Below are 26862 nucleotides of genomic sequence, written 5' to 3' on the forward strand. Positions count from 1 at the left end.
ATTGATCCTGGGTTTGTTTGGGGGGGGGAAGAATCTTGGCTCTTAAGTGAAGGAGGGAGTGTTGGTCAGAGATGGGAGGCACATCCATTGTGAGGTCATAGAAAGTGGGTGTGGCCAGGAGAGCAGCTATGCTGAGCAGAGGGCAATTTCTGCTACTCCAGCTCCTGTACTCTTTTACAAATCTCCCTGAGCTGATCCTGAGTAGTCCTCGGCTTGTGACAGGTGAACACAGGTCTTCCTCCACTGGGCCTCCTTCCACCCCACTCATCCCCAGCAGCAGTGAGTGCTGCAGAAGTGACCATGGCTCAGTGCTATTCCTTTCAGGCAGAAGATCCCAGGTTCAATATCTGCATCTCCCGTGGAAAGGGTCTGGAGTAGGAGATGATGGGGAAGATCTTCCAACTGAGATGCTGGAGAGCTGCTGCCAGTTGGGGTAGACAATACAGATCTAGGTTTAAGGCTGCTTCCTAGACCGTGCCTTATGAACTCTGGGATGTTTCATCTGGCTGTGTGAAGGGTCTCTCCACAGTATCATTTTGACCCTGGGCATTTCCACGTTTTAAACTGCTTTAATTGGAAGCCATAACAGGGAGTCCTTGGATTCTGATCTAGAAATGTGTCAACAATCTTGCATTATTTTTATATGGCTAGAGATGGCTCCAGCCCTGAACCCACCAAGTTAAGGCCCTTTGAAACTACATGTTATACTTGTTGAAGTGATACAGTTACTGCCAAAATTCCCCATTACCACAGTAGCTTCCAAATAGGTTCTCAGTGGAGATTATCGTCCCAATAAGGTTCTGATGATGTTGGATTGCTGAGGCCTTTTTCCTTCTCCACGTTCATCTTGCAGCACAGATTGTCGCAGGAAACATTTGCTCCTTTTTAACTTCCACTCTTGCCCAAGCAAAGTAAAGGGCTGTGTGGGGCAACTGTTCGCGAGGCCAAAAGGAGTTTGCGGTGGGTTGTGTGTGGCCTAAATCAGGGCTACGGCAAAGCATTAGCGTTGTGTGGCTGGCTGGAAGAGAAATATTCATTGCTGCTGCAATGCAAGGGCGTGACTGTTCGTGGAACAGGAAATTAGTAGCAAATGTTTCTTGGAAAACAGATTTTTTGTGTGTGTGCTTGCGTTTGTAATGAGGTTAATGGACTAAGCACAGGAATGCTAAAAGTGCCCACTGATGGGAGGTGCTTTTGGGGCCCACAGCTCGTGCAGGAAACCCAGGGAATGCCACCAAGACGGATTTGTCCCAACATCAGCCACTCTGGTTTGATTATCCCGACACGGATGAGAAGAAGATCCTTGCCGTTTACAAGCTCATTGGAGAGCAGCCTGAGTATATTCCCCCAAGTGAGTCCCCCTGCCACTCCTGTCTCTTGACCCTCTCTCAAACGCTCCCTCCCCAATAGCACCTGCAGGGGAGGGGGCTGAGCACAGCCTTTGCAGGCACCAGGTCCCAGCAGGTTTAATCCCTGGCATCTCCAGCTGAGAGCTGGGAAAGACCCAGGGTGCCAATGATGGCCTGAGTTGACCATATTAGGCTAGGTGGACTAATGGCCTGATTCCCCCTGCTCTATGCCTAACCTCTGCTCTCCTCCCTTTCCAGAATGATTCAGGGCTGCTTTGGGCTTCCTCCTCCTTGCCCTGTGCTCTAGCCTTGCCCTATTTCCCCATGACAAACCAACCCTCCTCTTCTCTGCCCCCTACAGGTTCATTCCCTCACCAGCTGCGTTATATCCTAGTGGGATCCATTATACTCATCCTGCTGTTCTTCCTCTATCAGATCATATCTAAAGTGTACGTGTCATTTTGGTTGGTGTACATTATGCTGCAAGTATTCTCCCTGCCTCCTTATTGCCTTTGGATGTCATTATTTACTCCCACCTCCACGGATGGAATGACACCCCCTCTCCTTCTTCTTCTGCAATTTCATTCAGGATCTTCAAGAAGTCAAATGCAGGATAAACATCCAGGGGATCAGCAGACACGGCTCTGTAGCCAGCCAACCACCCTTTGTCTTTTCCTATATTCAATAAAAGGCTATTGAATACTGAATAAAAGGCTATTTCTTTTGTGATTGTGTGATATGCCAATGGAAAATCAAAGGGGGAAGGGGAGCTGGGATTGGCAGGTTTTGGTTTATGGGGCACACGGGGGCTTAAACAGCAGACAGACCTAAGTTCAGGACTGCGAGCGGCATGTGGAAGGCTTAGCAGGGAGAAGTAAGAAAGACACACATTGGCCCTCTGCTGGCATTAGATAAAGGCTCCTTTAATACTTTTGCAGACCTCAGGTTATAAATACAGCCCGCCCACCCCCTATTTACAGCTGGATCCCTGCCCCATGGAATGGGCGTTCCTAGGAGGGAAGAGGGAAGAGGTTGGTGTGCCGAACAGAGGAGGAGGTGGAGGCAAGAGGCTTGGTTATTGCTAGGTGGAGGGAGGGGTGGGTGGGTGCATGTTAGGAAGCGCACCTCTTGGAACCTTCCCAGTGCAAGGGGATACATTTTATACAGCATTTGGGGGTTTTCTGGGCAGGTGGCATCACAGTAATACTGAAGATCACTTGCAATTTAGCAGCATCCAAAAATTCCAGGGTGTTTCCCTATCAGCTACCCTACAACAATTCCTAATTCTGCTGATAGAACCCCTAACAATACAGTGTGAGGAAATCCAGACTATTTCCCTGCCCCTTTTAATAATAGCTGTGATACTGTGACTCTATGGATAATAGTATAGAAAAGCCCCCGTTGTCTCTCTTCCCTACCTCCCCACCCCCATCACTAGCATCTCTCTCTGTTCCCAAGAAACAGCACCACCCCACCCAAATAACTGAGTTGTCTCCTTGCCTAGTATGGGCTCAGGTAGTCCTGGGGTGCTCACAGCATGGTGTGGAAATAAATAGCACATATATTATTTGGGGGGGGGGGTGATTTGCGAGAGCCCCTAACACACTAGAGATGCCTTGTTCTTATCTTGCAGCCTCAAATAAACTTCGTCCGTGTACCCTGGTCTCAGCCCTCCTAGATAACCACTGGCCTGAATGTCCCTCTGTAAAAGAAACATCTCATATATATATATATATATATATATATATATATATATATATATATCCCTTTGGTTTAGGACTCTACCCCCCCATCCCTGCCCCCAAGGAGTTTCAAAATACTGAGTGTTGCAATATTAGAGGGCTGCCTTTAGCAAAGGAACCCCACACTGAAACCAAAGGACTATTGTCTTTGTCCCTTCCAAATACTTCACTGGAACCCCCCGCCCCCCGCAACGCCTTTCCAGGCCTCCCCAAATCCCCTTTGGCCTAGGAGCCCACTTCCCCAATCCATCCAGTCCCTCCCATACCCCAATAAATAAATAAGTTAGAGGAAATGTGGTCTGTCCGTCTGTGGCTGAGGAGGGAGAGGTATCATCAGTCCAGCGCCTGCGTCTCTGGTCTGTGCCCATTTCGCAGCACCTGATCCTTGGCAGCGCCCTGGGAGCGGTATACGCGGAAAGCGCCACGGCATATGAGGCCAAACCAGTAAACCTGGGGCGCCATGAGGATGGCCGATCCCAAGTTGTACTCGGCAGGGATGGAGAAGGGCACGCGATAAAGGGGCAGGCCGGCATAGTGCCCGTATGCCCAGTACATGTAAGGGAAGAGCAGGATCCGGCAGCAGAAGAATGTGATCAGCATGATTATCCCATTCACCTTATGAAGAAGGGTGTGTTGCTGCTTGTACTGTGGCAGGAAAGAAGAGGAGGGGTTGAGAGGGCAGTCAGGCCACAACCAGCTCCCTCCAGGAAGCCAAAGAAGCTGCCCTGCCCCGCTGGGTTCTCATTCCTCTCCCCAGAAAACCCACAGGATTGGGCCATACTTACCAGGATGAGGACTTTGCCGAGGCAGACAAAAGGGGTGCTGAGCTCAGCCATCAACATACAACCCAGGAAGAAATCGCCTTTGCCCTGGCGCCAGAGCTGAAGTGGGGGGAAGCCAGAAGGGTGACTTGTTGGGGGTGGGCGTAAGCAGCCTCTAAAGCACACAGCCCCACTCCTGCTCCATGCATCAGCATCCCATCCCTTCCTCGCCTCCTCCTCCTCCTCCTCCTCCTGTGGTCAGAGGTTCCCATGCCAGGCCACACTCACCACGGACATGGGGAAGCAAACCAGCACCATGAAGAGATGGTGGACCACCATGAGGAACTCCTTGTGCAAGTAGGTGCGGACGACGGTGCGCAGCGTCCGGGTGTCGGCCGACTCGTGCCCTTTGACCCGGTACTTGTGCCAGTGGCACAAGAACATGGCGTAGATGTCGTAGATGAAGTAGGGGATGGCAAACTGGGTGTAGGAGGAGGTCAGCCAGTGCCTGCAGGAGGAGGAGAAAGAATGCTAGGGCAGGGGAAGGGTGTGAGCAAGACACAGTCCTGGCAGTGACTCAGCAGGGAATTCCAGCGGGGGGGGGGAGCAAGAGGAGGTGCCCCGCCCCCTTGGAACAGGCTCACAGCCATGATCAATGAGTATTGATGACCTGCTGATGCGCTCTGCTCACACAAGGTCAATGAGAACAAAGCCTTGCCCATACCCCCCCCCCCAAGTTCTTCCATTCCTGCTCTCACAATGCTGGGCTCTCTGTGGTTTAACAGCTCCCTGTTGTTTCTCCAAGCCACGCTGACCATGGCCATATCCAAGCTACAGGCTGCCATTCCCACCTCACCTTGTCCTGACATTGCCTTTCAATCCTGACCGCAGCCCCACTGCCACCCCCAGTCAGAGCACCCTCAATCCCCTTAGATCCGGGATATTTTGTCTGACTACCGGCAGCGAACCATGCTTCCGACCTTGTGCTTATTTAGAAGTCCACAAGTTCTATAAAAGGTAATAGGATTAATGTAAATAAGTCCAGGACACTGGCCTTAATCCTATTCCATTTCAGGTGATAAGAGGGGAATTCAGGGACTGAAAAAGGTGCTTCTAGCCCTGATCCCTTTCCCCCTTCAGGCTGAGAGGAAGGCAAATAGAGTGCTGTTTCTTTAAGTCTGGGCTGTGACTTCCTTACTGCCACCTCCCCAGCTGACTTCTCGTCACTCTCCTCCCTCACCACTGCAGCCTGCCTGGGCATTTGTGCTGATGGCTCCATGCAAGGTGATTAGGCCAAATGCCAGAGAAGCAGCCAGGATGCTGCAGTGCTCTGCGGGATGCAGGGCCCAAGAGACGCTGTGGGGTGCTCAGCTTGGAGACCAAAATGGGGCAGGTGGGATCCAAGCAGAATTCAGATGGGGTGGAGGTGGGGGCGCTGGTAGACGGTTTCTGTGCTACAGGACTGCAAAGATGATATCAGGAGCCCGGCATTGGGGTCAGTTAAGGGAACGCTTCGAAAGAGTTGAAATCTTGCCTACCCTCACCCACATTGCTTCCCAACAGGAGATTCCCAGTGCAAAGGGCATAGTGAGAGCATTGTAATGGATATACAGAAATCTGGAAACTCTTCTCTTTGCCCTAAGAGAATCCTCACCTCCTGCCTCTAACTGCCTTGCTCTAACCAGCTGGAGTTTACTCTCCAAAAGCCCAGATATCCAGCCTCCATATGATGTAACCTGCTAGAGCCCCCTCCCCCCTCTAGGGAGCCCAGGAATTCGTCATCACTGGTTGCCCAATAAAGCCAATTATGAATCCACAGAACGCAAATCAGCAGTAGAAACAGCTGTTGCTTTGGTCTAATCCCCTGCCCTGCTCTATCCTAGGGGAGAATTAGCACACGTGCCCCCCATTCTAGCCTGTCCTGGGGAAGGGACTAATCCCAGCTAAATTCATTAGCGGGAAATGAAGCAATCCTGATGGCAAAGCGAAAAGGGACGGCAGATTGGAAAAGGCCCAGACACATACACACCCCAGACCTCTATCCCGTCCCTCTTCCAGGAGCTCTCTGGGTTCCTGCTGTGTTTATGGTCCTGCTTGCCCTGCAGAGCTGCCCTCTTGCCAAATTGGTCTCTGCAGAGACTGAGGTCTGGCAGCTGTCCTAGAATCCAGTGGGACTAGCGGCTCCTGCCCCTTTGCTCTCTCTCTAGCACACGCTCTGGGAATCCTCAACTCAGGTGCCCCATGAACTGCGTGGGACCTTGGGAACGTTTGTGCAAGAGGGAACTGCCCATGGTGCTGAACTTAGAAGCTGGAAGAATGAGGCTGGCATTTCTGCAGCACCATGGACAGCGCTCTGTGCCACACAGGCCCATCTGCCTCAGTCATTGCCATCGTTTTTGCCCTGCTCTCTCTTTCCAGCACCCCCTGTTGGATTTGTAGCAAGTGGGAGCAGCTTTCAAAAGCAGAGTTCATGACTTTACTCTCCAACTACCTCCCAAATGCCTTCTTATGGGGCAGAAACAGCAAGGCACTGTCCTCTTCCCACAAGCCACTGCTTCCACCAATGCTGTTCCCCACAGCACCTCCTGCTGGTAAGATTATTTCATTTTCTGTGCTCTGCCTTCCAGTTCCCTGTACTGACGTCTTCCCAGGCCTACTCCTTGCTGCACATCTGCCTGTAACATGTCACTGTCATCCTGTTCTAAATTTGGTGCCCATCCCGGTGAGGGTGTCAGGTTTCTCACTAGCGTGACCTTGCCAACACTCTGCTGGGCCGCGTTCAGAAAGTGAGGTTGGGAAAGGTGTGGGAGACACAGGGAGAGAGAGGTTACTGCACTGCAGTGCTGGGCTGGCATGCACACAGCAAATGCTGACTTACTGGTCGTCGATAATGTGCTTGCAGGAAGAGGAGACGATGTAGCCGACCGTGGAAGCCATGATGGCCTGCACCGAGGAGACAAACCTGTTGTAGGGAAGAAGGGGGAAACAAAAACAAAGTTAACTACCATTGCCTCTCTCTTCTCTTGGACTCAATAGTCTGCTCACCATTCCAGTTCTGACCCCGGGAATCCAGACCAGCAGACCTCAGAGCAATGAAATGCCCCATGGAGCTGATCTGGGCCTCCTCCACCTTGAGCCCGGCCAAGCACCTTCAAATCCATGCTCTTTGCCATCCCAGAACAGCTGCTATCTTAAGGTCATCTTAGGGGATCAGCAACAATTGCTAAGAGCCTCAGCTGCTCTGTGACCCTGACACGCAGCCTTGTCATGTGATCACCAGAGACTGCCAACCCTGGAGCAGCTTTTGAGCTCCTAGATATATGCACTAAGCAATGAGAGCAACCAGACATTCTGCCCCAGAGCATAACCCTGGAAACACTGAGCAGACCAAGTGTCTTAACACTCCTGGAAAGCCCAGCAAACAGCCTTGATCTTCTGAAACACCCTCTTAACAGCAGATCCCCAGGAATCTCATCCCTCACAAGTCACAGACCTTGCCAAACCCTAACCCTAACCGTGGGTTCACCAATCTCCTCAATGCTGGGCTCCAAACATCTTGCTGAGAGGAAGCCTGGGTTTATATGGGCTACTGCTTCTATTGGCTGTCATCATGGGATAGTGACACCTCATCATCCGAGTTCAGCTTTAGCTCAGCTCTTGGTTCCCAATTAATTTGTCCCAATCTCTCCTTGAGAAACCCAGACGTCTGGCTCATGGTCCCAGGCACTCCACCTCTCCCAGAGAATCCAGCAGATCTGTCCCTCTGCTTCCTTGCAGATATGCCCACGGATCCACTAGGGAAAGCCACTTTGCAACTTGCTGCACCCCATTCCAATCCCAACGGACCCAGGAAACCTGGCTCCCAACCCCGCCTCATTCTAGGACCTATTTAAAAAAAGAGCCTCATTAGAAAAACCTAGTTCATAGCCCATCCTCTCCATGCCCTTGTACCACTCCCCTTTCAAAGAAGCCTGCCCCTTTCCCTGAAGCCCTGGACCCACCGCTTCCACCCTCACCCTTCAAGAAAATATGGGAGGGAAAAGCCCTAGCCCCTCACACCTGAGGCCTGCTGGATGCCCACCCTCGCCTGATGCGGCCCACCCTCCGCTGCTGGACCCTGGCTGCATCCTCCCTCCCCTGGCTCCCTGGTTACCTGGCAGAGACGATGACCGCGTCGGCCTCCTCCCATCGCAGCCATGGCAGCCACTTGAGGCCGTTTTTGGACAACAAGAAGAGGCCGGGGAAGACAATGCCCCCTGCTACCAAGGCGTGAAACATCTCGCTCAGGCTGCAGGGTTGAGGGGGGAGGAGGAGGAGGAGGAGGAAGAGGAGGAGGGGGCCACACAAATGGGGAGGGTCAGCGGGGCTAGGATCCCTCCAGGCGCTCCCCTCGAGGAAGACTCATGGTATCCAAGGGGGCGAGGGGGGGATGGAGAGGGAAGGGGGGGATGGCGGTGGTGGTGTGCGGGTTGGTCCCAAGCAGAGCTGCTGTGACAGACAGAGAGACAGAGCCAGGGGAGGGAGGGGGAGCAGGGAGCAGCTGTCAGCACAGTGCGGGAGGGAACTTAAAGAGACAGTGGCCTGTGGTGTGGTGTGTGGAGGGACTGGCGGAGGAGAGGAGCGGGCGGAAGGAGGATGCTGCGAGGATCAGCGCAGCCAGGAGCTCAGGGGGAAGCAGCGGCAGCAGAGCCCGGGGACTGGAGACAGGGGCTGCGCCTCCGGAGGAGGAGGAGGAAAGGGAAGAAGCGGGTGCTGATAGGAGGGAGGCAGGGAGAGGATGCGGGTTGGGGCTGCTGGACTCTATAGGTGGATCCGAAGCGGGGAGAGGTTTGGGGTGGTGACTCAGAGCGGGAGGCTTGGGACAGGGAAGAGTGGCGGAAGGAGGGAGAGGAATCTGCCCATTCATCTCCTTCAAACCCTCACCGCAGCAGGGAGTCCCCTGGGTTTAGCTTCTGCCTCTTTTAAACTGGGAGAAGCTGGCTAAGAAGATTGGGGGTGGGGGGAGGAGGAGGCATTCCCCCCCATTTGCGGCTAATCAGGCAGCAGAATTAACCCCCTGGGTGCCAGATCATCCTTTCCCCTATCTCTCCCTCCCTCGCTTAGCAGGAAGTCGTGCTCACAGGATGATTTAGGCTAATCCTATAATCCCAGCCTGGTTTGTGAGGAAGGATCAGGTCTCTGGTGATGTGGGAAGTGGGAGGGCGTGGGGGGGGGGGAGAGAGCGTGGGGGGGGGAGAGAGCGAGGTAAAATGAAGGGGGTGGGTGGGGGCAATTAACCCTTTCCACTCCCAAAGCATTAGGGACTAATCCTCCAATAAAGCTCCACCTGCTGAGCAGGTGACCCTGATGTGACCTTTGATAGGTGGGTGGAAAGAGCCTGGCAAGTGCCTGTGGAACTAACTAAAGCAATACTGACACCTTGTGCTGGACTATAGGAACTGCAGCAGGTGGGTTTCCCAAAGAACAGAGGTGACCTGGTTTTATGAATTGCTTTAACCCATTTCTAAGGTGGGCCAAAGATATTATGTAGTCTTGAAGTGTGTGGGAGAAGATTACGTGCTCACCTACAGGAGCTGACTGGGCTGGCAACTGAATCTTGCTTTGAACTTCAGCATAGGACTGCATCTCCACTATATCTGAAGGCAAGTGCACACAGGGCTCCGTCCTTCAACACCTCATCATTGCTCCATCCTTCCCACCTTTCACCCCCATCTGATGAATGGTAGGGCCATTCTCTCTCTCTCTCTCTCTCTCTCTCTCTCTCTCTCTCACACACACACACACACACACACACACACTAAGAGAATCTGGGTGTCCAGGTAGTCTCTCACTTGGCAGATACATAGACTGCATTGAGCTCCTCCATTTGCCCAAAGCGACGCAGAAACCGATACACTGTGTAGAAGAAGCTAGGATAGGCGGCCAAACCCAGGAGAAATAAATAGGGAAATTCTATCTGCAAAAACTGGGAGTGGGAGAGAATGTCAGAAATTAGATTAGTCTCCTAACTAACAGAAGATTCTCCTCCAATAAAAAGGCAGCACATCACTCTGGTCAGCAAAGTACAACTATTCCGCTGGTTATTTTGGTCATCCCCCCCCCCCTTACATATAAATTATTGGAGGAAAGTTTTGTAGCGGCTGGTAGCCATGACAGCTAAGGCATGGTGCAACAAGGCACGCTTAGGCTATGGAGTCCATGGTCTCCAAGGAACCACCTTCATTTGGAAATGTGCATTACTTCATTTGCCAACAATGCTGTGTTTAGGGGCCCTTCTACTTATTCTGCTGAGAGGGTCCCCCCAAAGTCCCACCCTGTTGGCATCAGTTGTAATGCGGACGTGGTTGCTCCATGGACAGAAGCAAGACACCTCTGCTAGCAGATGCCAAGAATAAAGGACAAGAGGGTCTCCCTGCTACACTCTGCTTGTGAACTTATTGAGCTGGATACAGGATGAAGGCTTGACAAGACCTTTGGCTCCATACAGGAAGGCAGTTCTTATTGTGCTCTCAGCCAGCCAGTTCATTGTGAGCAAAGTATACTTTCTGTTAAAATGAATGAAGATTTTCACACTACAACCCTATAAACATGACTGCCTAAGAAAGTAAGTCCCATGTACTTCGATGTGGCTTGCTCCCTGGATACAGGATTGAAGCCTAAATTGACTTAATCAAAAGCAAGACTGGAGCATAGTAAGAACTGCCTTGCTGGATTGGACCACAAAGTCCATCGATAACTCTTACATTCCAGAGCTTTTCAATTAATTGTGCCATTATTTCCTGGGTCGTCCTGTCCTTCCCCTTCTCCCCACCCCACTCTCCACCATCTGCTGCTGGAGAAAACTGAAATTTCCTTTGCTTCTGGAAGAGAGGAGCCTCTTCACTGGTACAGAAATCAATGAGGGACAAATGTGCACATATTTGACCTCAACCAACTCACCTGTTCCCATGCCATCCTAGCAAACACAGCAGTGGTCACAAATGACATCCCAACCATCCGCTGTCCTTCACATCTATGGAGGGTATTTCATGCTGGCAAGAGATCTTTCCCTAAGGGACTAATGAAGATGTAATTGAAATCTCACAGCTGAAAAGGATTCTACTTAAACCACATATTATTTCTTGAATATATTATTGATTTAATTTGTATACCACCTTGCCTACCCAAGGTAAAGATATGTTTTCACATTCCTCCTGAAAGTTAATAAAAATGGAAACTGGCACAGCTCACTAGGGATGGCATTCCACAACCCAAGTGATCAAATCGTACTGGAACCAACAACTGAGGCAACAAAGAGATGTATTTCCTAACAACCCATCCATGACCTAGTGGCTAGAGCAGTGGTCCTCAAAAGGGTGTGGCGTGTCACACGGGTTGGGCAGGAGAGGATGGCAAGCGTGGCAGGAAGATTCAAGGACAATCAATATTGTATCTGGGAGATGATTTGTGTTCTTATGCATTGTTTTATACATTCTGGATGTCCCATGATCATACTATAAAGTAAAGGTAAAGGGACCCCTGACCATTAGATCCAGTCGTGGCCAACTCTGGGGTTGCGGCGCTCATCTCGCTTTATTGGCCGAGGGAGCCAGCGTACAGCTTCCGGGTCATGTGGCTAGCACAACTAAACCGCTTCTGGCGAACCAGAGCAGCGCACAGAAACGGCGTTTACCTTCCCGCTGGAGCGATACCTATTTATCTACTTGCACTTTGACGTGCATTCAAGCAGGAGCTGGGACCAAGCAACGGGAGCTCACCCCATCACAGGGATTCGAACTGCCAACCTTCTGATCGGCAAGTCCTAGGCTCTGTGGTTTAACCCACAGCGCCACCCGCATCCCTTATATTATAAAGTAGGTGTGTTCTATGATATAAATCAAGCACTTCTATTTTTTGTTTTGTTTTCCAATGTGTTTCTTATCAATAAAAATCCAGTGTGGTGCAAGCAAATTATTATTATTATTATTATTATTATTATTATTATTATTAACTGAATTTATATACCTCCCTTTACCCAGAGGTCTCAGGGCAGTTCATACTTTATTCTGAAAGTGTTTCCCAGAGAAAAAATTTGAGAACCACTGGGCTGGATTGTTAGACTCACACCATTCCCATTCCTTGATGAGGATCACTTAGGCTGGTCACTATCTCTCAGCAACAACCTCACAGGGTTGTTGTAATGATGAAATGAAGGGAGGTTATACCTGCCACCTTGAGCTCCTTGAATAAAGGTTTGGATGGAAATGTAATAAATAAAACATATATTCACTCCTGTGGGATAAACGCCACAAGACAAACATACAAAAAAAAGAAAGCAGCAGGTTTTATGCAAACACAGACACAATCCAAAGCTGTGCACTTTCCAATGTCATTGATCTCAACAGTGCAACCCTGTGTGAAATAGCCACACTTTAGGTTTTCAAAAAGGCCTGGAAAACCCACTTGGTCTATGTGGCACTTTCGTATTACTCCATCCAGTTATTGTACTCCTTTTGGCTGACAGGTTTGTTAAGGTTGTGGCTACATTCAATAAAGTAGAGGGAAGTTTCATATACTGTAGTATTTTATCTTTGCGCTATGATGAAGTGCACCTCTAGCATATCTGAGGTATTCACCAGTATATTTTTAGTGTTGCATCACTGGTGTTGCATCCCTGCAGCAAGGCTTCTGCCCTCTAACCCAGTGGTTCCCAAACTCGCCCTCCCCCCGCCACTACGCGCCACGTGGGCCACATGAAAATTGGCAGACCGCTCTGCCTTTTGTAGCAATTTCAATGTATTGCACTAGATGCTGTATGATTTTTAATTGTAATTTCAGACAAGCTGTAGACCACCTGAATAAAGTTCGTCTGGAAACCACCATTTGGGAACTTCTATAGGCCCCCAGCCAGCATAACTGAAGCACATAATTCTTTGGGGGAGTCTGATATTTGAAGATTTGGGCTGCAGTCCAACTCTCGAGTAGGTTAAGAATGGGCTGAGTAGGTTAAGAATGGGCTCTGCCACTGCTGAAATTACTGCTGTCCTCAGTAGCTAGGACAAGACACCCCAAATGGAGCATTGGGGGCACAGGGTCAGGCGGAGCAAGGACAGCCAGTGAACCGCTGGATATGGGATGGATTTGGTTCCCGCTGCTGTGCCAGCCACTCCAGGGTCCCTGGGGCCACATGGCCTGAGGTTAGGATTGCTCAGCTAGTACTTCTGAGTAAAAAACGCATAGTAATTTTCAAAACATTGGGGTATCTAAATGTTATTTTTTTTCTGATTAGCAACCACTTAGTAACAATGAGTAAGTAGATCAGCGTGAAAACCTTTGGATAGGAACCAAAAAGGGAAGCTGTTAATACGCTGAAGTTTCAGCATTACAGTGGTACCTCGGGTTACATACGCTTCAGGTTACAGACTCCGCTAACCCAGAAATAGTACCTCGGGTTAAGAACTTTGTTTCAGGATGAGAACAGAAATTGTGCTCCAGCGGCGCGGCGGCAGCGGGAGGCCCCATTAGCTAAAGTGGTGCTTCAGGAATATTTGGCTAGTTTAGATGTATTCAAGTCTCCAGGGCCAGATGAACTGCATCCAAGAGTATTAAAAGAACTGGCAGATGTGATCTCAGAACCACTGGCAGTCATCTTTGAGAATTCCTGGAGAACAGGCGAAGTCCCGGCAGACTGGAGGAGGGCAAATGTTGTCCCTATTTTCAAAAAGGGGAAAAGAGAGGACCCAAATAATTACCGCCCAGTCAGTCTGACATCAATACCAGGGAAGATTCTGGAGCAGATCATTAAGCAAACAGTCTGTGAGCACCTAGAAAGGAATGCTGTGATCACCAATAGTCAGCATGGATTTCTGAAAAATAAGTCATGTCAGACTAACCTGATCTCGTTTTTTGACAGAATTACAAGCCTGGTAGATGAAGGGAACGCAGTGGATGTAGCCTATCTTGATTTCAGCAAGGCATTTGACAAGGTGCCCCATGATATTCTTGTAAAGAAGCTGGTAAAATGCGGTCTTGACTATGCTACCACTCAGTGGATTTGTAACTGGCTGACTGACCGAACCCAAAGGGTGCTCATCAATGGTTCCTCTTCATCCTGGAGAAGAGTGACTAGTGGGGTGCCACAGGGTTCTGTCTTGGGCCCGGTCTTATTCAACATCTTTATCAACGACTTGGATGATGGACTCAAGGGCATCCTGATCAAATTTGCAGATGACACCAAACTGGGAGGGGTGGCTAACACCCCAGAGGACAGGATCACACTTCAAAACGACCTTGACAGATTAGAGAACTGGGCAAAAACAAACAAGATGAATTTTAACAGGGAGAAATGTAAAGTATTGCACTTGGGCAAAAAAAATGAGAGGCACAAATACAAGATGGGTGACACCTGGCTTGAGAGCAGTACATGTGAAAAGGATCTAGGAGTCTTGGTTGACCACAAACTTGACATGAGCCAACAGTGTGACGCGGCAGCTAAAAAAGCCAATGCAATTCTGGGCTGCATCAATAGGAGTATAGCATCTAGATCAAGGGAAGTAATAGTGCCACTGTATTCTGCTCTGGTCAGACCACACCTGGAGTACTGTGTCCAGTTCTGGGCACCACAATTCAAGAAGGACACTGACAAACTGGAACGTGTACAGAGGAGGGCAACCAAAATGGTCAAAGGCCTGGAAACGATGCCTTATGAGGAACGGCTAAGGGAGCTGGGCATGTTTAGCCTGCAGAAGAGGAGGTTAAGGGGTGATATGATAGCCATGTTCAAATATATAAAAGGATGTCACATAGAGGAGGGAGAAAGGTTGTTTTCTGCTGCTCCAGAGAAGCGGACACGGAGCAATGGATCCAAACTACAAGAAAGAAGATTCCACCTAAACATTAGGAAGAACTTTCTGACAGTAAGAGCTGTTCGCCAGTGGAATTTGCTGCCAAGGAGTGTGGTGGAGTCTCCTACTTTGGAGGTCTTTAAGCAGAGGCTTGACAACCATATGTCAGGAGTGCTCTGATGGTGTTTCCTGCTTGGCAGGGGGTTGGACTCGATGGCCCTTGTGGTCTCTTCCAACTCTATGATTCTATGATTCTATTCTATGATTCTAGGTTAAAAACAGTTTCAGGTTACGAACAGACCTCTGGAGCAAATTAAGTACTTAACCCGAGGTACCACTGTATATCTAGGGGGGGGAATGACATATTTTCTACTACATAAATGAACCATAGGTGTCAATTTCATAGAATGGCAAGAGACCAACGAAGGTCATCTAATCGAACAGCCTGCAATGCAGAAACCTTTTGCCCAATAGCCCTGAGATGAAGAGTCTGCTGCTCTACCAAATGAGCCATCCAGTGCGAAGAGTGAAAATCCATTTTTTTTACGAGAACGAGGCACTTAAATGACTAGCTTACCCACCTTCAGGAATATTAATGCAGCGACTTAAATGTTTTCTTATGAAGGCAGATCTGCGTATATATTTAAATGACTCTTTCAGTTATTACATATGCACCGCCATCCACCTGGGCGCATCTGAGTAACTCTGCATGTCTGCTCTCCTTCCCGCCTAGTCCTGGGGCTAATTAACGAGGGATGATTAATACATTTAAATTATTGCAGCAAATGTCTGCGCAAACTCACATCGCGGCCTGCCCTCCTCTCCCCTGCCCTCTCTGCGCATCTATAACGTATTGCACGCAGCCCGCCCCATCCCGGGCCCAACTGCCCCTTCAGATAGTTTGTGGTTTCCGTGGCAACAACGAACCGCCAACAACAGTGGGGGCACGGGGGGGGTGGAGTGGAGCAGGAGAGGCGCTTTGCGCATGTGCACAGAGCTGCAACCCGTCTTCGAGACAGATGCAGGAAAAGTGAAGAGGGGGCAACGCGGTTTTTCCGGTTTTCCTTGGGTTCCTTTCTATCTTTTTCTCTCCCTCCCACACCCCACCACCACGTGGGGGGGGGGGAAGGAGCGCTGCCCATAGCAAACAAAGAAGATCGCAGCTCCGTAGCCGAGGCTGTACGTGGGATCGGAGCCTCCACCCCCATTTCTCACCTCTGATTGCCGCCCCCCCCCGCCCGATACAAAAGAAGAATTGTCATTTAGTGCGGAAAATGCGCTTAAAAAGGAAAACCCTGGCAACGCCAATGTAGCCCATTGATCATGCTCATTCTTGCGGGCTGCGGTACTGCGGGAGGGAAAGAAAGAGCGCTTTGCAACAGCCCTGCAGTGCCGCCGCCCCGTGAAATATTGTTGCGTTGATAACAATAATTTGTATTGATTTGGGAATTTGCTGTTATATATAGGGTTTCTGTTTCTTTCCTAAGCTGCTATGGGTATTCACTTGGAAGAGCAGAGTAGAAATATCCTAATACAGTAGTAGTAGTAGTAATAATAATAATAATAATAATACGGGGAAGCTGTTCTGCAGCATCTCCGGTTTCTAGTTCCAAACCCTCACGCAAAATACCCTTCAGATTGCAGGAAAGCCGAATCTGCTTAAATTGTACCCCGAGGCGAGGCCAAATCCAGTGCTCAGGTGCACGCAAAATCGTGGGGCTCCGTCGAATCGCATGAATGCATGCAGATGGGTGGGTGTGCTGCACATTGAAATGCTTAATTAAAAAACAACAACACAGAAGGACTCCCGAATAATAGTACGATCTACTATTTTTGCTGCTGTTTATGGGGCTTGGACACTCCACTTCTCTGTCGCACCTAACACTAAAATCCTGCATTAATTTCCCCCGTCATTTTCTATCAGCAGCAGCCTCTTTCCGTCCCGGAGGAGACCGAATATGACGCCCGAAGTAAACCCGGTGGCAGCCTCCGCGTACGAGTCTTTTGTTTATAAGTCTATAATCTTCCTATTGCGCGCATGCGCTGCGCCGCGGAAAACTGCGAAGAAAACCGAGAAATCATCCGCGCATGCGCCGCTCGTGGAGTAACGACAGTCATGAACTTTTGAATATGATGCGCTTTCCGTTTTACCCCCACCCGGCCCCGCCCCGCCTCCTTCCCTCCAGCTTTCGGGGCCTGATTGGTCGCTACAACGGGCCAATGCCGCGCTACAGAACACTCCCGTTACTGGGTAGATTTCCTTCAATAGGTAGGACGAGTCTGTCTGGCGACGTTTCTGTGAGGACCAAGAGGAGAGTGGAGGAAAAGGCGGACGGTTTGGCGGGTTGCTGTTAGGAATGAACTGGGATGACGTTTACTTGAATGCAGGAAATAAGGGAAATTCCCGACCACGAGATTAGATGAAGGGCTTTGACTATTGTATCTCGAGCTGTTCTCTCCCCCCCCCCGCACCAAAATGGAAGAGGCCCACTCGCTTCCCTTCTCGCTGACGTCACTTCTGGCGCAGGCGCCGCATTTCCGTTGACGCCACTTTTTTCATTCTTGTCCGAACTCTCGCCTCACTTCCGCGGAGGAGCGCAGCGGCCTTAAGAGAGTTTGGTCGCAGTGGGAGCCCGTAGCGGGCCGCGCGCGCAGGTGCGGTTTCCAGGGCGACCGAGGGACGCCTTGGTATATTTACATACTGCATGGCTCGCAAGTTGCCCAGAGCAGCGTCTCCCCCTCTCCCGTTTTATCCTCACAACAGCCCCGTGAGGTAGGTTAGGCTGAGAGACAATGGCTTCAGAGCCCAGTTTATTCTCGGCCATTCGCTCCACAATGCAGGAAGCCCGGAAAGCGTATGAACGTGATACGAATAAAGCTGCACAGTGAATGATAAACTGTATTCATAAGGGAGTGGACATTAATGAGAAGAGACTGGAGGTTCATCAACATTGGGAGGAGGAGGAGGAAGGCCTGTTTCGTTTCCATTTGGTCATAGAAAGGGAATTTCGAGGAAGGGAGGGATGCTATGAACAGGGAGAGGGGGTTGTGGGGCCAACTGTCAAAACAGAAGACAAATATTCCAGCTTCATTTCCTAAATAAAAAATTATTTATCCCAGTGACACTGAAGCTTTAATACCATTCTACATATGTGTGGGTGTTATAGCCTGTTTGATCAGTCTCAATATGCTTGAGATCTCTTTGAAATCAGTAGCGTTCAGAGTTAATGTATATGCATGAAAGCTTCATGAAGAAAGTGAGTTTTAACTCTGTTGTTCAGTAAATTCTGACCCTCTCTTTTGATTTAGCAGACTATAGATGTTGTGCTCAAGGAACAAGTGGAAGCATGGTCTATAATAGCTTCAAGTTATTTGTCTCTTCCTTGGGGCTATGAGCTATCCATGGAGCCTCCAGAGGTTGATGTCTAGTCCTTCCCCAACTGAGGAATGGCAGTAAGTAGAGCATTCTTACTCTGTATTTACACTGCCCTTCACTTCACTTCTCAAAGTGCCCCATCTCTCCTCTCCCAGTTTGACATGTGACTGAACTGAATTTAATAAATCTACTTATGAATCAATGAAGACTGATTTGAAAGCCTGGTGTTAAAAGTCGAACATTTTGAGTTTGGAATATTGATTATTGTGGGATGCTGTCCATATAAGTTTTAGTATGTGATCCTCTGTGCCTCACAGATATTTGAAGGTTAGAAACTCACTAAACAGTACTATCTCTGCAGCAGCTGCCGCCGCCACTAATTTAAGAGGAATCACCTAACTTCCAAACATGTACTAACCTATGTCAGAGAAGCTATACACTTGGTGTATATGCTTCTGGTCAGAGGTTAAACATTCCCTCTGCCAATTTTCTGATATTAAGAACCTTCCAATTTCCCAGAAGGTATTTCACGTTAAGTCAAAAGCTGTATTTCAGTGCTCAGCCATGTAATTCTTTTATATGCTCTTCTTCCTCCTCACCACTCCATACTGTAAACGTCCCTTCTCCTTTGGCTTTTCTCCCCTTACAGACTCCATCGCTGAACCCTCCACCAGACCTCCCTTTTGCCACAACCTTATTCCTGCCTCTCCCTGCCATCGTTTTCATGGTCGTTGGATCCTACTTAATACTCCTGGCCCTGGTCCTTGTCCTCCGACAGTGCCTGATGGTAACTTGGGGAAGGGATGGCTATAGTTGAAAGGGCAAACACATTTGGGGATTTTTATAGGTGTAGTAATGAGAATAGATCTATCTTTTCCATAGTGCATTACAGCATACCATATGACAGTGCATTATGGGAGCAGTAGTCCTTTGGAGAGCAAGTAGAAAGGGGTAACAAATTCACATCGTTAATATTGTGTGGTTGGTGTTCTGACAATTTTGGATTGCTTGCAATCAATTCCGTAACAAATCATAGGAGCTCTAGCCTACAAGAGATGAAAGGAATTGCTTCTTAACTCAGGTTGCTTGGTTTCCTTCTCTTACCTCTTCACAGGCCCGGGGTCTTTGTGCCAACTGCTGTTCCTGTGAAAAGCGGCCTTGGCCAAACATGTGCGAATGCTGTTTGACCTGTGCAGAATCATGTGACTGTGCCCTTCCTTCCCCAACCCGCTGTATGGATCGCTACTGCACCTGTACTAATGTGAGTTTTCCCTCTGGATAATTGATCAGCTTTTTGGAAATACCTGAGACTAGTTCCCCCTGGGGTCATTTGAATACAGTGGTGCCTCCGGTTACTTCCGGAGGTCCGTTCTTAAGCAAAAACCATTCTTAACATGAGGTACACTTTTGCTAATGGGGCCTCCTGCTGCTGCTGAGTCTCCCACTCACATCCCAGGGCAAAGTTCACAACTAGGGGCATCTGTTTCCAGGTTAGCAGAGCTCATTACCCAAAGCATTCGTAAGAAGGACGGTACGTAACCCGAGGTTCCACTGTACACAGCAGTGTCCAGGTGGAAAGGCAGTCCAGGGCTTAGCAGATGAAAATGTGGGGAGTGGCAATGACTGGCCTTCATGTATGTTACACATTTTTTTGGGGGGGGACTTTTTTTTGGGGGGGAGAAGGGTGAGAGGGTATGGTTGCATGCTCTGTTACTCTGTGCTAAGAGGAGAGAGAGAGAACAATTCAGAGCAGAATAATACCTTGGCTTTTTAGAGCAAGGATGGCAAACCTGTAGTTTTCTAGATGTTACTTATTTAACAAGATTTATATAGCACTGAATTTTAAAAATCTCTGTGCGGTATGCATAAATCAATATAATATATTCATAACAGCACTCATAAAATCAAACTTAAAAATGGGTAGACATAAAATTTATCAACATGTATAGGATTATGCTGCATATTTTGAATTGTGTGGCAGCTCTACTGTATACCTGTGTGTGGTGTGTTTGTGGATGTGGCAATGTCTGAATGTGGAATTAGATCGATATTCTGAGCTGGAGAGTGCATTTCCTATGGATCTCTAATTCTACCTGCGTGAGTAACAAAGCCAGCAAGTTAGGCAGTAGCAAAGATGTGGTATTGCTGGAGAGATAATAAGCTACCTGAATAGTTTCAAGCAAAGAGGCTCTTGAAAACAGCAGCACTTGTTATTTACTAAAGCCCATACTCCTTAAAATCATATGCCAACCAAAACAGTATATATAATTTGAAAGGAGGAGAGGGACAGGCAAGAGGGATCTGTGTGGGAGGAAGAAAGATGAACAGGGTAGACCGACACTTACACTTTCTTTAGAGCTTGTCAGAGCTTCTCCAGGGAGGCTGTGGCCTGCATGTTGAGAAACATTGAACTTACAGGTGTTCAGAGTGGAAAAATGTCAAGGCAACCTACCATGATATTCAGACCTATCCTTTGCTGGTATCTTATCTTCAGACAATGCCTATTTATTAATTTAAAATATTTATACCCTGCCTTGCAACAGTCTTGTAGTAATCATTATTCAGTATTTCCCTGAGTCCAAGTTTAGTGAAGGATCCTGTAACATCTTGATGAAGGTATTTCCATAGGTTAACAGTGTACAATTTCTGTCTCTTACCAGCAGGGCTGGGAACCAGGGGCTTGTTCCTTTCCTCGCTTGTGTCCACTCTGCGATTGTGCCTGCACATACCAGCCCCCAGACTGCCAGAACATCAATTGCATTTGCTTTGAGATCAAACTGCGATAAAGAACTCAAAATAACAAAAAGATTATGTCTGTGATTTGGGAGTGTGGGAGGATTTGGAAGTCTCCATACCAGTGGTGGATCCTACAAGCGGTGGACAAGTAAAAAGAGAAGTTAGTCGCTCAGCCTGACATAATTAACTTGTCCTGATGCAAGAAGTTTTGAAACTGAGATTTTTCTTTTTCATGTTGATTTTTCAAGTGCTTTTGTACTTTGTACTGCATGTTTGATATTAATGTTTTTATATGAATTGCTGCATTTTATAACAAAGCAGATTGAGTATCACTTGTGTCTCTCTTTAATGAGAATGCAAATGGAGTCCATTTAATAGACCTTTGCTGCATGGAGAAGTTTCCTAAACTCAGAAAGTGCTGGGACGATATAAGAACAGAAATTGAAGAAATAATGGGCTATACTTTACCCAAGGGTCCTCTAATTTTCCCATTTGGGTATGCTCAAGAAGCTCTTTTAATAGAGGACAAGGAATGAAGACAACATCTCTTGATGGCTGCCAGAATTATTATTTGTCAAAATTGGGGGAAACAGAGCATCTATGAGGTAAAAAATACCGTATTTTTTGCACCATAACACTCACTTTTTTCCTCCTAAAAAGTAAGGGGAAATGTCTGTGCGTGTTATGGAGGGAATGCCTACGGGTGGCTTGCCTACGGATTTTCCTCCTCTAAAAACTACGTGCGTGTTATGGTCAGGTGCGTGTTATAGAGCGAAAAATACGGTAATTAAAATATGGGACACAGTATGCATGGTTAAGCCATAGCTGTCAACCTTTCCCTTTTCTTGCGAGGAATCCTATTCGGAAAAAGGGAAACGTTGACAGCTATGGGTTAAGCTCACACATGGTTGGAACCAGAGAGGGTAGACAGCAAGATAACAGATTTATGGAGAAATAGAGTCTCTTTGTAATGTACTGGAACCATAAGGTACAGAATAATGCAGTTATTTAGAACCTTGATCTGTTATACTTATTTTCATATGGAAATTGGTTCTGCTATGTTCAGTTCTAGATACCCCTTATAGTTTTCTTGTCAGCATTTGTTATATTTTGTTGTGTTCCACAAACACACACTAACAGCTCTAGGCAAACATGGAGGGGAATGAGCAAAGGAAAGTGTAAAAGGATCATGAAGAGATTGGGGAATAGGGTTGTACCGGAAAGTCTGTGCCTAGCCCTGAGAATGTTCCTGGGAAGCTGAGGTGCCCTGGCTGTCTGAAGAGACTAGCATGTGCTACCTTTTAGTTCTGCAGACCTAGGGCCATCAAGGATAACATATGGTTTCTCATAGAATCATAGAGTTGGAGGGGCCACAGCAGTCATTTAGTCCAACCCCCTGCAATGCAGGAATCTTTTGCTCAACGTGGCGCTTGAACCCACAATCCTGAAATTAAGAGACTCATGCTCTACTGACTGACTTGTCCCAGCTAACAGGGAAACTGCCCCTCAAAAATAAAAGCCAACTTCCCATTGTGGGTGCATGGACCTTAGTTCACCAAGTCTCTTTACAAGGCTAACAATGGGATCCTATGCATGCCTTACTCAAAATCCCACCAGACTTACTCCCAAGTAAGTATGCATAAGATTGTTGCTCCAGTAGTTTGATATATTTGCATATGCAGATAAGGGATGCAAAATTTGAATGGAGCGGAAGAGCACTAGTTACTGATACCCTGGATATCCCAGCAAAATACATTTAATCACTATATTCGACAACTGCTAAACAGCCGGTCCTCTCGTCCTTCTTTATTGAAGCATTATCACAACAGGGGGCAAAAAAAAGTGGGAAGCCCACAGCTAAACCGCCCATCACAAAAGCAGCAGCTTGTCTCTGGATGGAGAGGCGACTCCATCTTGGAATTGGGGCTCGTTCCCACAGCCAAGATGACTCTTTCCCCTTCCCGGCTGCTTCACGGCCAGCTTGCCCGGCTTTAAGATGGCCGCCCCTCCCCGGTTTAAAGGGGGAGCGGGGGGTGCGTCACTTTCCCATCAACCCTTCTGTAGCTGCAATCAGGGTCGCTTGCAGCGGTTTGAGGGAGGGGAGGCTGCTGGCCGGAGCGCTGGGGCTCTGAATGGGTTAGAGCCGGGGAGCCGGGAGCCAGGATGCCTGGGTCCACTGGGGAGGAGGGAGCGGGGCTGCAATAGGTCGTGGCCGGGAGCTGTGGGGTTCCCCGGGAGGAGGCGAGGTGTGCGAGGGAAGCCATGTGCAGACAAGGGAGAGAGGGCTTCATTGTGGCGCTGCTGCAGAGGGGCACGCTGAAGAGCGCTGGGAGGGTGCACAGCTGATCTTTTTTTCCTTTTTGGAGATTGCTTTTGATCCGTTAAAGGGCCGCAATGTATCATCGGGGTGTTGCTTCCAGGGAATACTGGAGAGTAGTAGAGTGGATGCATGGACATCGGAGGGGAGAAAGGAGTTGCATTATTGTTTGTCCAGAGCTGGTGGGGTGGTAGGCAGATAGGTTTCGGGAGGTTGCGTGCAATATTTTTGGATGCTGGAAATTTTGGGAGGCAGGCTACTTCTGGGGGTGTGTTTTATTATTGTTGTGATGCACTGAGGCTAGTTGGGGGGTGGGGTGGAGAACGCTGGCCAATTTGTGATCTACCGAGGTGGTTGGGGAATGGTCTCCATTAGGGGACGCAGTTTGGGGGTGCTGTACCTTTCTCCAGAGGATAACCAGTGAATTGGGGGCAGGGGCTGATAACAGGAGTGGATCTGTGAAAAGTCCCCGTTAACCTTTTGGTGGGTTAAATCCTATGCTGGGGTAGGAATGCTTTCATATGGGAGTGTTGCAATTCTGTGGAAGTTATTCTGTTCACTTGGTGGGTATGTATCTTCATCTGAGAAAGATTAGGTTTTGAAAAGGTTGACTTCCTCCAAACCTTGACTTAAAAAAAAAAAAAAACAAACCCAACAGTATCCTGCTACATTGATGAGGTGCTGGAGGAATTCTGGAGGAATTTTTAGAGGGTGCAATCATATCACACTTTTTTGGGGGGGAGGGTTGTGTGAACTACTTAATTCACCAAGTGTGACCTCTTAATTTTGTAGGGGTGTTCTAATACAAGGACGTAAATATACTGTATGTGTTCCCCGCAGATATACCACTGGTTTCGTTGTATTATATGAAGATGGTTATTCAGTAGAAACTGTATTTGAGTAGGTATTTAACTGTTAATAGGGTAGGTTGGTCAGGGAAGTGCCCCTTCCCCATTATATTAGAACTTGGGAGGGATGTCTAGAAGTGACCTAACTTTTCATGACATCCCATTAATTTCCAGGACTTGATTGCAAATTGTAGAAGTGTTGTCTGCATTTCTGAGTCGTTTCTTTGCTTTTTGGAAGTCTACTATTGTCCGAGAAGAGGGGTGTGGATGCTGTCAAGGGATATCGAAGTTAGATTATCTCAGTATATGAGAACTTGGGGTGGAGCGACATAACGAAGAACAATATTCCTTTGGTGGGGGGGGGAGGGTGTTATGTGCATCTGGATTATTTGGAGGTCACACTGAACTGGAAGGAAACCGGAACAGCTACATGAGGTCACTGTTCAACAGGTTAATTTCCTCTTGACAAAGTGCTCTCAAACTCCGGGGCAACTTAGATATCAGTTTTCTCAGAAATAATACAGGGGGGTGGGTTTCTTTCCACCCCCTGATGCTGCCCCAAGCCATGTCGGCTTTTGGGGATGCCCATGAGTGGTATATGGGGGCTCTGAGCCGGCAGGAAGCAGCCGCCTGTCTCCAGGGACACCGCCATGGAACCTTCCTGGTACGGGACAGCACCACTTGCCCCGGCGACTACGTGCTGTCCGTCAGCGAGAACTCCAAGGTGATTTCTGAAAAAGGGAATTTGGGGGTGGAAGGGCCCTGTAGGAGGAGCTGAAAGAGTGTGGGTTTGATTGCCCATTGGAAGCGGAGGGTGGGAGCTGGGTGTGTACCTATGGAGGGTCACAGTGCGACAGCCTCCTGCTTCTCTACCCTTCTCTTTCCTCCAGGTGTCTCACTACATCATAAACAGCCTCCCTGGGCGCCTGCGGATTGGGGAGCACGAGTTTGATGGCTTCCCTGCTTTGCTGGATTTCTACCGCCTCCACTACTTAGACACGACCACTTTGGTAGCCCCCGTGGGACGGGTTGTGGCGCCGGCCTCTGCCCAGCCGCCTCCCGCTGGGGAATGGGTCCGGGCTCTCTATGACTTCGTCGGCCGCGATCAGGAAGACCTCCCCTTCTCCAAGGGGGAACCCCTGAGGGTGCTGGCCAAGCCGGAAGAGCAGTGGTGGACAGCGCAGAGGGCCGATGGGCGTGTGGGCATGATCCCCGTGCCGTACGTCCAGCCCTGTCCGTACGCCCACCCGAGCAGCCACGGTGCCCCCCGCCACGCTCCGGTCATAGCGAGGGCGGTGCAGCGAAGGGTGCCCGGTGCCAGCGACAAGACGGCACTGGCCTTTGAGGCAAGTAATGGGTCTGCACTGGGGGCGAGTTCACAAAAGGGAACGAGTTTCTGGTTACCAGGTGGGTTGGGGAAATACGCAGATTGGGCACTGAGGTTTTTCGTCGCACAGAAATGTGGCGTTCTGGTCCAGCCCTCTTCACACCCCCAAAGAAAAGCTTGTGTTTGGACTAGGTTTTGCACATTAATTCAGATGAAATAGTTATGCAGCATAACACTTATCTGGAGGGTCGATGAGCATAACTTTGAATAGCTATGGAGCAGGATGAGTGGTGGAGTGGAAGGAGGAGAGAACGCATCAGTTCGGATGGGAAGGGGTGTGAAGGCTGTGTGGGAGTGCAGACATTCATTCACACATTAGATGCCTCCCATGGTCCCTTTGCCAGGCTACATGCCAGAAAACTAGGATCTTCAATCCATGTTATGTTTCTGTACAAAACTTCATACAACACACCCTGGCTTTGATCCTGTTCCTCATTTGAAATGGCAGTGAAGGGAAGATGAGAAGCTGTGTGATTTATTCAGGAGAAAGACTTGTTTGCGGGGGGCTGGCTGTGCAGAGGTGGGTGGGTAAAAAAAATATGCCCCCATGATATTTGCATTCTGATCCCTTCTGTGTCTCATGATGCTCTACAGGTGGGTGACCTCATTGCTGTCACCAAGATGAATGTCAACGGCCAATGGGAGGGGGAGCTGAACGGGCGCCGTGGCCATTTCCCCTTCACCCACGTCAAGGTCCTGGACCCTGAAGAAGCCAGCTGAACATTTGATGGTGTAACCCATGGAAGGCTGACTTTCCCTGCAGTGGGGCACGACCCTTGAACTCTGACCCACACTTGTGAGCTTCTGACCGTCTCAAACATTGTACTTCCTTGAATTTTGACCTACCTGGTGGATGTTATTGATCATCCGGTTCATTGATGCTCAAGCTCCTTGGATATGGACCTCTTCTACCACTTTGGACTCCTTAACCCATGAACCCTGTTCCTTGACTCGCTGTTCTTAAAATGCTGTGGTAGTTGAACCCTATAAACTTTTGACTCTATACAGGGACCCGTTCATATTTCCTCCCTAGAAACATTGATCCATTTTGGCCTTGTGATTTTTTTCAACTCTGATTATGTGCCCTTGAATCTTGCAACTCCCCATCCTGTGCCCTGTGAACCCAGAAACTCTTGAGCTTTGATTATTGATCCCCTTATTCTTGTGATTTTTTTTTCCATTTGATCCTGTCCACTTTGGGTGGGGAAACAGGGTGGGGGGGAAGTGCTTGGCTTTGGCCAGATGGCTGACAGGAAATCTTCCCCACTCCTAATAGAGGCCCCGCTTCACTTGTTGTCTGTTCCAAACTGCCTTGTTAATTAAAGTTTCCTGCTGATTATCCCTCGCTGGAAATTTACTCCTTCTGGGGTGGGGCTAGAGGGTTAATATGGGAAAAGAGTAGCACAGTTGTTATGGTAACGAGCATCACAACCCAGGCCTCAAATGTTGCCATGGTGAAGTGGGAGCACAGCCTATTGCTGTAGGCAGGAGGAGGCAGCAGCAGCAGCAGGCCACAAATGCTG

The 26862-nt window shown here is 48.8% G+C and overlaps 4 protein-coding genes across 12 annotated transcripts; 3 read left to right on the forward strand and 1 right to left on the reverse strand.

Moving 5' to 3' along the window:
* The first annotated feature begins 109 nt into the window (after positions 1-109).
* LOC309516770 (fertilization-influencing membrane protein) lies at positions 110-2050 on the forward strand. The gene is made up of 4 exons (XM_082195613.1): positions 110-279; positions 1208-1351; positions 1711-1798; positions 1939-2050. Exons 1-4 carry the CDS (start codon positions 129-131, stop codon positions 1964-1966), a joined length of 411 nt encoding a protein of 136 aa, XP_082051739.1. The 5' UTR covers positions 110-128; the 3' UTR covers positions 1967-2050.
* Positions 2051-2251: 201 nt separating this feature from the next.
* Positions 2252-15605, reverse strand: TLCD3B (TLC domain containing 3B). 3 transcript variants are annotated; one of them, XM_082195916.1, is made up of 7 exons: positions 15257-15605; positions 10792-10909; positions 9684-9817; positions 6731-6814; positions 4141-4360; positions 3877-3972; positions 2252-3736 (listed from the first exon to the last, which is right to left on the reverse strand). In XM_082195916.1, the coding sequence occupies exons 2-7, from the start codon at positions 10846-10848 to the stop codon at positions 3425-3427; spliced, it is 903 nt and encodes a 300-aa protein (XP_082052042.1). In that variant the 5' UTR covers positions 10849-10909; positions 15257-15605; the 3' UTR covers positions 2252-3424. The 3 variants fall into 3 exon arrangements, with proteins under 3 accessions (XP_082052042.1, XP_082052044.1, XP_082052043.1); XM_082195918.1 differs by lacking the exons at positions 9684-9817; positions 15257-15605; XM_082195917.1 differs by lacking the exons at positions 9684-9817; positions 10792-10909; positions 15257-15605 and adding an exon at positions 8006-9017.
* Positions 15606-16793: 1188 nt separating this feature from the next.
* LOC309516965 (uncharacterized protein) lies at positions 16794-21119 on the forward strand. 7 transcript variants are annotated; one of them, XM_082195920.1, is made up of 5 exons: positions 16794-16944; positions 17988-18128; positions 18701-18838; positions 19166-19312; positions 20712-21119. In XM_082195920.1, exons 2-5 carry the CDS (start codon positions 18123-18125, stop codon positions 20835-20837), a joined length of 417 nt encoding a protein of 138 aa, XP_082052046.1. In that variant the 5' UTR covers positions 16794-16944; positions 17988-18122; the 3' UTR covers positions 20838-21119. The 7 variants fall into 7 exon arrangements, with proteins under 7 accessions (XP_082052046.1, XP_082052047.1, XP_082052049.1 ...); XM_082195921.1 differs by having other exon boundaries at positions 16818-16944; positions 17985-18128; XM_082195923.1 differs by lacking the exon at positions 16794-16944 and adding an exon at positions 16945-17010.
* A 1633-nt stretch (positions 21120-22752) lies between these two features.
* On the forward strand, positions 22753-26678 carry LOC309517587 (crk-like protein). Its single transcript, XM_082196808.1, has 3 exons — positions 22753-24676; positions 24843-25298; positions 25934-26678. Exons 1-3 carry the CDS (start codon positions 24503-24505, stop codon positions 26057-26059), a joined length of 756 nt encoding a protein of 251 aa, XP_082052934.1. The 5' UTR covers positions 22753-24502; the 3' UTR covers positions 26060-26678.
* The last annotated feature ends 184 nt before the right edge of the window (positions 26679-26862 follow it).

This window comes from Podarcis vaucheri (genome assembly GCF_965113315.1).
Source record: "Podarcis vaucheri genome assembly, chromosome: 13".
Taxonomy (NCBI): Eukaryota; Metazoa; Chordata; class Lepidosauria; order Squamata; family Lacertidae; genus Podarcis; species Podarcis vaucheri.